Source organism: Dinoponera quadriceps, unplaced genomic scaffold (assembly GCF_001313825.1).
Source record: "Dinoponera quadriceps isolate SergipeBrazil2010 unplaced genomic scaffold, ASM131382v1 scaffold717, whole genome shotgun sequence".
In the NCBI taxonomy this organism is placed as follows: domain Eukaryota; kingdom Metazoa; phylum Arthropoda; class Insecta; order Hymenoptera; family Formicidae; genus Dinoponera; species Dinoponera quadriceps.
This window is the reverse complement of record NW_014555639.1, coordinates 2,575,520-2,589,277: the sequence shown is the minus strand read 5'-3', so window position 1 is coordinate 2,589,277 and position 13,758 is coordinate 2,575,520. Positions and strand designations below refer to the sequence as shown.

The following is a 13,758-nucleotide window of genomic DNA, read 5'->3' as shown; positions in this document are numbered from 1 at the left end:
AGGGGGGGGGGGACAAGAAAGAAAAGCAGATAGCGCGAGTGAGCGAGACAGAGAGAGGGAGCGAGGAACAGCGGGCGAGCGAGAAAGAGAGATAGGATACGCGACGTCGAGTGTGTCGTACGCGGCTCTGCTCCGGCTAAAACGTCGTGACTGATTCCCCGCGAGTGAGAACAAATGCGTGCGCGTCGTACGCGGGGCCGTCAGCACTGTGCGTAGTCGTTGTCGCCTCCGTCGTTGCATCGCCGTGCCCTCTCGCCTGGGTCGAAAGCCGCGAGCAGCCGTCATCGCTGCCGCCGTCGTTAAAGCCGCTCGCTTTTACGTGCGACTCGAGCCTCCGTGTCAACTGAGGGACGACGGCCATATTAAACCGCCGCGAGGAGCACGTATCCCGATCACGGCGTGATCTCCCGGAGTGTGTAACCTGTCGTGTGTTGTAACGTGCGTGCGAGAGCGAGCGAACGAGCGAGTTCCTCCTCCCCGCGAGTTTTCGAGGTTTGTTTTTCCTTCCGTGCCGCCTTGCCTCACCACCGTCGCCGGATGACGGCGCGGGTACGTGGTGCGTGCACGGTGCCAGTGTGTACGACGACGAGCGGCGTAGTCGACGAGGAGCGTCCCGTGCCGCCTGATGTCTACGCATCGTCTTCGTCGCACGGAGACAGCTCAGCGGCTCGCCACCACTGTGTCTACCCCTACTCCCGGCAATACCACCCTTCCTAGGCCCTATGGTACCCACGTAGTAAGTACACATTTTTTCCAACTCGCGAGCGAGCGGATGGTTTAACCTCTTTCCTCTCGAGCACGTAGCGATACTGAACGACATTGTTTATCGCACATTTAGCACGCGTCGATGTGATTTTTTGTCCTACGGATATTCTTTTTCATTCGATTGACTTTATTGAGGCTGTGTGATCTCGCCGGTGTTTATACCTGCTCGCGGGCGAAGTAGAATCGTGCGCAGCCGATATCGTAACCTCTCGCCTCGTGCATATCCGTGCGTGTATACATTCGGATACGCGGAGCGTTGATCTTGCTCTACGCAGCGTCCATATTTACCTGTGTTCGTTAGGCTCACACGCTCGCTGGAAAACCAGATTGGTTTGTTCGCCGCATCCTATATACTTTTTCTGGTGAAACTTCCGTGTAAAACAGACGTAATTTGTTTGCATGAGCGTGGAATAACGGATTAAATCTGTTCCTTTTGGCCGCAAACTAGGTTGCACTTTTTGCCCTTGAGAGTGAAGCAGGTGTATAACCTATCGCGGAAGGTAAAAGAAACCAAGCGTAGCATTAGTTCGGCCAAGACGAACAGACCTCCTCGTGTCAGACCTCCTATCGCTGGGTTTGTTCTTCGTAGCTACACTAAATTGCACCGTAACTGCACTTAAAATGAAGTTAAATGATTACATATTTGACACCGGTGGGAAAGAGAAGAAAATGGAAAGACGATGCTTCGGAAAGAGAGCTAAGAAGGACAGAGGCACGTACGCAACGCCGGTTTTTTTTCGTGAGAGAATCGGCGCGCTGCACACGTGTGACGCGAATATGTTAAGGATCTCGCGGAGATGTAACCTTTCGTGCATTCACAGTCCGGTGTGTACATGCATTTAGTAACGTTCGTGCTTGAATAATATTGAGTAGACGTATCGAGATTTCGGGAGCGTACGCAAAGCTATTCCCCTCCACGGCCCGTGTATTCACTCGATGAACGGAATAAGCGTTCGTGCTCGTTCGTGTCGATTATGCACATCGGAGATGACGACTCGCAATCCCTTCTCTCCCGTGTATGTCCACAGATACGCGGAGCTCTTATATTTACCGATGTTGATTAAACATACTGAAAGGTACATGTAACCTCTTCGCTGACACGTGCCGTGCGGAATGTTACGTAACTCGCGCCGGAATAATGTTGATTAGACATATTGAGTTTCGTGTGAGATCTCTTTTGTACATTCGCGAATACGTGCACACGGAATAGCGCACATTTTCGCACTGTTCATCGTTCCTGCTCTTTGTGATCCGTCAGTCGTCCGACTGACGGATCGTTACGCAATTAGATTATTGTGCATACAGTTAGAATACAGGCATTATACCGTAATGCTGTTGTTTGACAGTATCATGAGAATACGTCATCGTTGAACGGGTCATAAGCCGCATTGAAGGTTTATACGTGTGTGTACACGTACGTTTGCGGACAGCCAATAGAAATCGAGACTAATTAATTATCGCTCGTACGCGTCCATTGCGTTAACTGCGATACCAGATCAGCGATCAAACGAATACAATGTAAGAAATAAGACACTTTATGCAATTGAGCTCAATTATACGACCTGATATTCTCGTTTTCTTCTCGTGCTTCTAACTTTTCTAACGTCGGTTCATTTTGTGCGGTATCCTTATTCAGCGACCATCACACGTTTTTAAGTCATTCTGCGAGTCTACACAAAAAAACTAATATCTCATTGAACATTCCAAGTGCGACCGAAGGTCTGCACAGTACGGATAATCTAATTGTTACAACTTATGAGGAGCTCCGTTTGAGCTTATGAGGAAAGTGGTTCTACCTTATGTTTACGTGTCTGTATACTTTAAATTTGCATGATATTAAGTAATATATTTAATTAGTCATTAGATGTAGAACAATTGAAAGATCATCTTTCATCAACTTTTTGTCACATTGTTACGTTCAAACTTCCTCTAGTGAAGCAAGTCAAACTGTGAATACAATACAATTATTTCTGCATTACACTGACGCTATCTCAAACATGGCTAATAATTAATATTTCACAATTTAGACATCTTCCAGTCGAACGTACATTATTCAAGTAATGTACGTTACAAATTAAGATTGTCATGATACATTCCGTAAATTGTGACATCTTCACTCGTCTTTGGATGCTTAAATGTAATTTTTTTTATTTTTCTTCTCTCTCTCTCTCTCTCTCTCTCTATATATATATATATATATATATATATATATATCACTCGTTCTCTCTTTATGTGAGAGAGATTGCTCGACAATTAATCATTCCCCTTCCGACATCTAGCCTCTTTAATACCGCGTCCCATTATACCATTTGCCCTTTTACTTTAATTCACGATGACGAGGGTACTCCCCCTGTTAGTTTGTTATTTTTGGCTTTTTGTAATTTAGTCAGTCAGTATATAAACCTTGAAGTGAGAAAGACGGATATATATAATTGCGACAATAAAACAATACATATTCAGTAAAGTTGCATAAATGTCAAGTTTTTCTGTAGCTTTTTCCCCTCGAAAAACTTGAACATACATTGATCTATTGAGAGAAAAGTTAGCCTATTAGTACCGCGCAGTGTTTTTACCTGCTGCACGAATTACTATCGAGACGATAAATCCGAGAGAACAGCGGAAACTTGTATTTTCACGCGTTGGCATTAATTATTCCGCCACGCGTCGCGCATTTTAATCCCAGGCTGTACCGCCCTGGCAATTAGGGAAAAATTACTCGGGAACTGGTGTCCGCTGTAAATACCTGCTAGGACGAGGCGGGCAAGCGAGCGCGTGCGCGCGCGTCGCGTCGCTTTAATACGGCGGAAACACGCAGCGCGAAGTAACGGAAGTAAAACGCGCGCGGCATTAATTTATTGAGATGCGACGTGCTATTGATTCGTTATTGTCGCGACAGACAATATCGCGCGCACCAACATGTGATTGTGTGTTACGGTTGACGTTCGCGAGTTGACGGGATCGATTACGCTTTTAACGTGAGCGCGCATAAAAAGCGGATGGAAAAAGCGTAAGCAAGTGGTAACTTGAGCAGTAAGCGAATTAACTAGTCGCGTCCGAAAATGATCGAGAACGCAGGATTATCATGTTGAAACGCTCAATTGTTACTGATTGATTCACTCTTGCTGCTTATATTTTTTTTTTTTCCGCGTCTTTGTGCGTGTCACAGCACTGCGAAATAGACGTCGTTTCCATTTTAGAATCCCCCCTCCGCCGGGTATTCGTCGGACGACTCCGCGGAAAAATATGAGAATCACTTGCAGTTGTGGAGAAGCATGGAATTCCGTGTTCGCTACGACGGTATAAATAAGCGCGGACATTTCTCGTATAAACAGCGCGGAATAAAGCATTAAGTGATATATGCACGGTAATTTGATAAATAGCAATCGAGTTTCTTGTATGATCATTCATTCGCAAAGTTGATCTCGTGAAATAGGGTTAATCGGGTTAACCGTGAACGGGTAATGCTAATACGACATCGCGATATTTTTCATTAACATATATACTTAATAGACGATGACAGAGTCGTTAAGAGTGATAATTCGATGAATACTTAATTTAGCTCCCGAGTCGGTGCTCCATTCTGCATGGCTTTGCTTTTGACGTTTCGTGACCATTTCAGTAAATTTCTTCAGGAAGAGGGACCACCGGAAACTGTCGCTCCTTCGATGGAATTACTTTTTTACAGACGGACAATTAGTTGGGGAGGGAGGACAGAGATTGGATGGGAGTGAAGTAGGGTAGATAGTAGGACTTTCTACAAGTTTCTAGAACTTTGTAAGGTTTCATAGAACGTTGCATAGAGCCGGGAGGATGGACTGCCAAGTCGGACTGGTTTTTAGCCCAATGCCTCTGTTGAGATTATTGGGGTGTTTGTGTGAATCAACTCGCGATGAATATCGTCAGGAAGTTGGGCGAACTTGTCGCAATGCACGAGGTAAGTAGATCTTTCGTCAGTGTTTCCGAATCTTTTGCTAAAAAGGAGAAGAAAAGGAAGAAAAAGAGGAAGAAAGAAATATGTTGCTTCCTCGAAGCGATGATTCAATTAAGCGTTATCGAGATTTAAAAGATCCATAATCGAAGCGCATTAGTACGCTATCAATTGAAATCGACTGATAAATTAATCATGCGGCGGTCATATTTATGACTAAAACATGAGGATATATATCGAAACGAAACCGGGTGTAACTCCGGCTGAATTTATATCAAGCGGATAACGGCGCTTATAAGGCAATATAACATTCGCATTCGCGAACAATTATTGGGATCGGAGATTAAGCGACATTAACGGGGCGCGCGGAGCGGTCGCAAAGACGCGCATTGTTTTTGTATTTCTAATTACGTCAAACGATCCGGTAGCGTCATGTCTGAGACATTATCCGAAATAAAATGGGGACCGGGATTCTTTGGAAACTTTCATGGACGTAACGATATCAAGAGAAAGAGGAGGAGAGGGAGAGGAGGCAATCGTGATATATTAGCAGAGCGCGAGCGAGCTTGTTCAAGTTGCATTCTGCACGCGTTTTCTTTTCTTTTTTCCCCCATGGTATTCATGCGACGACACGAGGTGCATGTGAGATTCCACATTTACTGGCAATAGTGGAAAAAAATTGATGAGTAAATCTGCGTGTACATTCGGAGCTACCTTTTTTATCTTATCACGAAACTTTAATCTTGTACATACGATAATGGCATTATACCGCGATGATATGCAATTGCAACTTGCGAGCTTCTCTGAAAATTATGATTTCGCGGGAAGCAGTTTTATAACATCCGCCGAATTAACATACACTGGATGTGCAATAACAGCATTAACAACAACAATGGTGGACGGGCATAATATCTCGATACACGATATTTCCATGTAACGTTATGATGTAAATTTCACGGCTGGTGCGAGAGCCGAATATTCGTGCATAAGCGCGAACTATTTTGCGCGTCAACAATGTTTATAATATAATGTAATTTTGCACCGCTACGTTGTGTAACGCATCGCGAATCCGATGTGGCGAGAGCAATGGAAGAGCGCCTCCTCGAAATATCTCTCTTTCTCCCTTTCTGAAAAGAATTCTCGCAATTAAAACTGCAGTCATACGGTATGTGATTCATGATGAGACGCGTGCACAGAGGAATTTTATTATTTGCGGCGATGGGGAATAGAAAAGCCATTTCACGGTCTATGTTTTATTAACTCTCCGGACGGTATAAAGTGCCAGCGACACTTTTCAGCGCAGCGAAACCCGCGAGTGTTGCTTACCGGGCGGTAATATACATGCATATTTTCATGCGTTTTGTTTTCTTTTTTGTTGGTTTTTTTTTAATTCCTCGAGATGAACATACCACGCGACCGAAGCAACTCGCCGTTAATGTAGAAGAGAAGCGCAATTCTGCGCAAGAGAGGCGACTCTCCCGTTATACTCGAAAATTATTCTTTCATTCGTCATCTTTTTCGTGCCACAGATTATTTAACGTCGATTTCGTCGCGTTGGCAGAAAAATTCCGCTCTTATCGCGGCGAACATGCGCGCGACACAGCGTTGAGCGATTATGTAACTGATATCGCCGGCTCATCAACGTGTTAGTCATAGCAGCAGGTTTACAAAAACCGTTAATGGGATTTCCTGCTCGGCTTCCGTCGAGTGCACGTAACGCATTAAAATAGTACTTTATCACTTTCCATTAGAAAAGTTATTAACCCGGGAATAGCGGAATAGCTATTTTTCACGAATGGCACATGGCGATGTGATCGATCATCTCGTGATTCGCTTCGTCCTACTCCTTTTCTTCCATCGTCATCACTATCTCGAGAGCGACAACTCGGATCATTGTTCTTCTGATTAATTCACTAACCTACCGAGCGCTACACGCTGGAAAACGCTTTTGCAGAGGAGTTAAAAGTACAGTGTTTAACGATTAAACATGTGCGCGCACGGCACGCTGTTTACTTTTCTCAATTCTGTCATGCATACTGTATGCGTTGCTGTTGCTGTGCTCTGCAGCTGCTTATGGTTTACGTACTCGAGGCTTCTTCGCCCAGCTTGAGATTCTCCAAGAGAAGTTGTCTCTTGTTGCTTAGTAACACAATGGAGCACATGATTCCGTATATGTCACTGGAATGTACCCACGTTAAGGTGCATCCGAGACGCGAGCGTATCCTGCGCTTCAGCTATTCGCGACGTAATTAGCTTGTTAAAGGCGCACAGTGATAACAGACAGACGAACGGACGGACGCACAGGCGGTCTCCGTTTACAGCTATTCGCAAATATCGCATGTCGATGGTACGCAGACGCGCTGTCTAAATTAAACGACGAGTTACGGCCCGTTATTTGTTTGTCCAGGCGTAATCCGCTTCGGAGAGCACTTCGTCTTCTCAGTGGCTTATATCTCGAGACGGCTTATTAGTACTCTGATATTCGTGAACTTTATTTATTCGCGATTATCTCACAAGGAGTAATATTCCGCTTTCTGTAAATCCCAAGACGTTATATGCTGAAAAAGTTAGTTCAAAAGAACCAAGTAGCCGAGTTAGACGAATTTTTTTTTGTAAAATCTGCAATCTCAAATTAAGTAAAAAAAAACAAAAAAACGAGTTAGATTTCAACAAATTGAAATAGAAATTTGAACTGCAAAGTTTATTCAACGGTAAAAAGGTGACGAAACGAAGCTGAAATATACGTTATACGTGCATTATAAATGTTTTTTTAACTATCAAATTGATTCGTCTATGTAATTCATACGAGTAATTCTATCACTGGCAAAAAGTTAAGTAAATTAGATGATAAATACGACCAATAATGTGTGTCGGGTTAGTCTTATTATTAGTCATCCGTTCAATTAAATTTTCAGCTCATTTTACACAAACAAGAGATTAAAAGAAAAAAAAAATAGAATAGCAAATAAAAGCCTTATTCGCAGTTACCAGTATACGATAATTATATATCGTATTAATTACTTAACAAGAGTCACGTGGTTATTGGTATCTGACTACTTCTTATGTATTGTAGCGTACGTGAAAAATCTTACGTCTTACATACGGCACATGATCTATGACACCGAGAATCACGACACTCGTATTGCGATAAACACTCGTCGTGATATCATAACGTCGCTCGAGTCGTTGCGAACCGCTGCTCTCGGAGGGATGTTTCTCTCGGGCGTTTCTTAGCAATAGCACAGGATACGCGATTAGTTACATGAGATGCTCTCGACATGCGGCTTCGTAGATACGAACCTTTCCGCTAAGTTGTATGTGTATCACACACGTATTATGGTATATACTATACATGATATATTGTGTATACGTTAGTTGGCGGTGCGATAGTCGAGACGAGAAGGGAGAGAAAGGGAGAGAGCACGCGCAGACCCACCATCTCATCCCAGCGAACGACATCCGATTCCTAAACCGCAAATCCCCTTATCTAAGTGCGAGATGAATTTTCGTGCTTCGAAACGCGGAAGTGTCTACGTGTTATTAATAAGAAGGCAGAGTCGTTCGAAAAACTTTGTCGTTCGAATCCTTTCGTCTCCTCCCCTTTCGTTTCTCCCTGAGGGACGTGGCCGACGACGTGCCCCGCGCTTTACGATTACGCTTAACGGGAGTTGTCGAACTTCCCTCGTTATTTCTCTTCGAGAGGAGCGTGTCCAAAATCCGACTGGAAATTTCAGACGAAAATAATAAAGATTTTATTCCCGCGACCAAATGATATCGACTTTTACGTTATTGTCATGAAAATTCGTGAGAGACAAGGCAATGACATTACTCGACGCTAAGCGCGCGTTTATTCATCGGGGTTTTCTCTGCGCGAGCAAAAGGAGGAATGTCGATATGATGACGGAGTTTCTACTCGATCAATCTTCGATCTCGAGTCTCTCGGGGATGTTCGACAGCTGCTGATGTACTTCTTCCTAAGTATGCGGTCCCACGAAAGATTCATCCGCCAGAAGTTTCCGCGCATATAAGTAACGGACTTCTCTCGCTCGAAAGTACCAGACGTTTCCGCGAGGTGTCCGAAAAATACGTACACCCAGGCTGGGGTTCTTCGTGAAAATTTGCAACTGAATTTTCCGTCTCGCTTCCTCTTCTACTCTCTTCTTCCGCTCTTCGTCTTCTTTTGCGTTTCTGCTTGCGCTGTGTCGTCGCGGCGATATCACGGTCTAAAAGGAGACCGGAAAAAAGTTATCTCTCGGCTGATTTCGTTCGAGACGGTAAATTAACGACGAAGAGAGAGAGAGAGAGAGAGAGAGAGAGAGATCCAGCATTGGAAAATAAAATTGTAGTCGTAATTAGCGACCTGTCGAGTGTATTGCCATCCTTCGAGCAAGTTTAGGGTAAGCTCCGAAATTACCAAGGCAGAATGAAAGGATTAATCAGGATTGCCGGCTTGTGTATTCCGAAGACTCCGAAAGTTTCGCTAAATTTTCGCGAGTTTCCTGAGAAAACAAGGTTCCGCCGTAAATTTAATCGGATATAGTATCGTTTTAATCTCGGCCTCTGAGTGAGAATGAAAATTGACTGCCGACACAATTTAATTAGTAAACTACAGTGTGTGTGTGCGTATATGTCGGACGTGATCGAACTACGACGACGGACTACGCGGAGCGCGTAAAGTGCCACGTGCCGGTCGGTCGCGATGACGTTTCTGGCTGAGAGAAGATCGTTGTAATCTCGTGTCCGAGAGAGTCGGTATACGTGACGCGTCTCCGGCTGTGCGTGTTTGCGAAAGCCATTGTTTTTAAGAGGAGAAAATTGAACGGATTCTTTTTCCACCGTTTTATCTATTCGGCTGGGTTTGATCCATTTGGATAGAATTGGACGCGACGGATTCGATTCGATATCAATGTTACGCGAAGCGTTTTAACCTTCTATTCCGTTACTTTATTTCGATGTGACGCAAATGTTTGCTAGTTTCTGTTGAGAGAAATATTATACACGCATTTTCTCATAACGATATTACGCATCCATGCGATATTGCGTAAAAGAATGAAAAGGTAAAAAAGAATATCTGAAATGTCAGATTTTATTGAGAGAACATAGTTCACGCTATTTATCTGGTTCGTTATCTAGATGTGACACAACGCGCGATAGAAACTGAAAAAAATTACGCGGATATCGAGGATTAAAAAATTGCATTTCTTTTGTAATCCGGTCGAATGTTGTTCGCGTTTTACGGCTCATAAGCGATCGTTTCAAAGTTTCATGAATATCTCGTGCATTTATATATAATATTGTAACGCGTGTATTATGCTGAGATACGAATAATGGCTATCTTTTTTTATTCAATCAAATCAAATTTCCGACCTACCGATGCAGTGAAAGAATTACAGCTCCAAATGCTGCTGATTGATGTTGCGCTCCTCTATCTCATGTCGCATAAAACACATGTGAAAATAAGAACATGAATTGAGAGTCGGAAAGATCGTATAAATCGATCCTCGCGGAAGCGAGAGTTTGCGATCGTAGCTACCTGCTTTTTTCTCGTTCTCTCTCTCTCTCTCTCTCTCTCTCTTTCTCGTAAATAGAATTTTATTTTGGTACATGCTCGCACGCGGAATCTTCGTCGGGACGAATTTCTAAAAACGCTCGTAAAATCCCCAAAGTTATACTTAGGGCGAAGTGGATGGGAGGAAAGGCATGACTCGGGAAATAAAATTTACGTGAGACATACTCTTTGATAAATTGACACGACACTTTCGAACGCGCGTCGTTTTTGCCGACGCGCGGAATCACGTGGATGCTCCTTGGTCCGATTACTTCCGACAGAATTGCTTCTCGCGCATTTTTACTCTCTCCTCGTGATTTTTCATCGGCTAAACGCACCATGCGGCCGCACGCCCACTCGTCCCGTCGATATCATTTATTTTTCAATCTTGTTTCGTTGACGGGCTCGTTGTTCGTTCCGCGGTATGCTTCACTGCAAACTTTCTCCGGCAAAACGGTAACTTCTCGCGGAAATGCAATTTTATCTTTACAGAGAGGGAAAGAGAGAGATAGAGAGAGAGAGAGATGTCTTTCTTCTCATTAAATTATTCGTGTAACCGTGCGCATATAAATGCAATTTTTAACAATACTGGAACCCAGCGTATTTCAGAATTACCACTTGTGAGTCGACGAGGAATGATGGGAGAGGGGACGGTGGTACATTTTTCATGCTCGCCGGAAAGATTTTAAGTTGGAATATTTGATCTAATTTCATCTTTTTTGCTCAAATAGTTTTTCTCGGCGTGATTAACCGAGTTCTAACGGTGTAGCTTTAACACTTTGCGGTCCGTCGACGGCTTGATGCTGTCGCGTTCGTTTCGACGTTACGGTCCGTCGACGGCATGGTGCCGTCGTACTTATTTCGACGATGTGGTCCGTCGACAGCACTATGCCGTCGCGCTCTGACAGTATTGGTTTTATCGATAAATCGAAACATATGATAAACAAATGATGATTTTAGATATCAACATTTGCATAAGAAGAAGAAAACCCAAATAAGCGCGACTAATTTCGTATTATGCCTTTGATAAGTTCAAACATATTAGTCAAGCGTCTTCGGGTGACCACGGACCGCAAAGTGTTAATCGGCGCTGCTTTAATTATTTAATTACATTGTTGCGAGCAAGGTTGTACATTTATCTGACCGCATATGAATATTTAATGTATCAATGTTACGCGATCAATGTTGATTTTTTCTGCCATAATTAGCGTCGCCTATTATGCATTACTATTTGATGCTCTGCATAATTCACGTTTTTGCGCAAAGCATTACGCTGCGAGCACACACACTCATACACATACACGCACAATATATATATATATATATACATAACACTCGTGCAAACGACATTTCAACGATTGTGCATTTGGAAAATGTTTTGCGTTATTGACTACGAGTGTATGATCAAATTTTCGATGAAATTACATAGTCACCGCGAAAAACGCCGCTGGGAGTGGCCATTTCCGAGCGTTGCGCGCGCGTGTCTCTGAGTAAACAAAATATTTCTCCTATTTCCCGGGGGCGAGCTTTCGAAATCATAAATTCTCCGGCAAGACAAGAGACCTGATCGACAGCGCCGATCGGTGACCAGTAATTGCATTTTTACTCGTCTGCAGGAATCTTCATTCCACTCTCGAGCATACACGCTCGAAGCGCACATATACACAGAATCCGTACGACATAATCATTCTTTTATTGCTCCAATTGAAGGATACAGACAGCAAAAGAAAAGCGGTGTGTGCACGCTCAGTATTCAACGAACAGTAATGTTATAGATTACTGTAATACTTTTATTTGCAAATAAAATCCGCAGACGCGCGTTCGTCCTTCCCCTCTTTTCAACCCTCTATTTTTTTTTATTTCGCATTAATTGCATTTATCGAAGTGAACCGCGATCAATTTATTTTTCAGTCATAGTCGTTAATTCACGAAAAATTCTGTCTCGTTGTGAAAACACTGGCAAAGAGATGTTTTACGAATATTATTTGCTCTGTGACTTGTTTTCGAATATTTCGTTATTTATCGCTAAAAATGAGGTACAGTTTAATTAGTAAAATATCGCACACGTTGGTCACGGAGAGAGATAAGTGGAATTACGAATTTAGCAAATGTAATCTGAAAATTAATTACAATGAGGGTCCAGTTTCAGTTTCTTCTCTTTTTACCTTCTTTTTATGATTTCCTCGCTTGACAGTGTTGAATTGATTTCATCGAAATATTTGATTCGATCGAGATATGTTGCGTTTCGATTGAACGTTGCTCGAAGATTTTCTTTTTAAGATTCCCACGAGTTTCAATTATATAAGCGAGGAAGATTAAGGAACTCACATCGCGGCAATATTTCTTTGAGAAAATTTGAGAAATCGCGCAATTAGGAACGCTGGGCCGGTCATTTTGTTTCGTCAGCTTTATCTCTTCCGCTTCATTTTCTCTCAACGGCTGGCCAGCTCGCGACTTCTCTCCGCCAGGTTACCCTCTTTCGCGTAATTTTCTTATCGTTTTCCTCTTCTCGTCCCGTATTACGATTCCACCCTCTTTTCGGCCGTCTTTGTTCTCGCAGGTCTCCGCCTCCTCGCGGAATCAGTAATGGACGATGTTGAAAAAACACCTAACGTTACCGCGCCTAATTTTCAGATGAAAAACATTCAGGTGGGTCGACCTAATTTCGCACACGCGCAAAAGCTTTTCCCAATCTTGCCACAAATCTTGGAAAAGTAGAATATGTTTGCTTCTGCGGAATAATCTAGAGAACGAAAAATCGAAAAGAAGATTGGGAGCGTGTACAATGTTCGTAAAAATGCATAAAATTCTTCAATTTCTCAAGATAATAATGGATTCGCGAATGAGACATCGAACGTTGATCGATCGATCGAGCCATTGCTCATTTCTCCCAACGAAATGCAAAAACGTCGCGAGACTAAAGAGAGAAGATGAAGAAGATCGCTTTGGCGAAAAGGTCGATGAGGCTGCATATTAAAGTTCGGCCGTATTATTATCGTTCGAGTAACTCCCGGTCATCTTTATAAGGTTTAACGAGAAAGACGGCAGAAGTCGGGGCCAAGCGGCGCAACGGAACATTTATTTCTTCGCCGGTGTTTTTCAGTTCGCTAATGCAAACTTTTTCGATTTCAATTAAAAAGTTACCGCGATTTAGCTTTCCGCTATCTCTGCCTTGGCGATCTGGCAGTTTGCTTTTGGAATTTAGAAAATCCAAAGATTTCTTTTTTTCTCTGTTCATCTATCGCACACGCGTTTCTGGAATTCTTTCGAGCTCACGGAAATTCTCGATCGCCGCTATCGATCGAATTTCGATAATGCAGTTTCCGTGTATACAACGTGTCTCGAAATTGTCGGTACTGTTTTCCTCTACGATTTTTTTTGGATGATTTGAAAATCTGTTGAAAAGAATGATCGGCATCGTGTTCGTTAAACAATTCGTCATTAATAATTGTGACATGTTTCATTCGGTCTGATCTATAGAACGATTTACTAACATCGGAATGTCCACATATCTCCT

General features: G+C 43.1%; 1 protein-coding gene across 3 annotated transcripts in view; it reads left to right on the top strand.

Moving 5' to 3' along the window:
* The first annotated feature begins 19 nt into the window (after positions 1-19).
* The window catches only part of LOC106745001 (serine-rich adhesin for platelets-like), a 63,456-nt gene continuing 49,717 nt past the window's right edge, over positions 20-13,758 (top strand). Inside the window, exon 1 of one of the 3 annotated variants that reach the window (XM_014620198.1) lies at positions 20-736. In XM_014620198.1, the coding sequence (XP_014475684.1) occupies positions 626-736 (111 nt within the window). In that variant the 5' untranslated portion in view covers positions 20-625. Of the gene's footprint in view, positions 737-4,628; positions 4,700-13,758 lie in introns of those variants that run through there. The other 2 variants (XM_014620199.1, XM_014620200.1) reach the window with 2 other exon arrangements.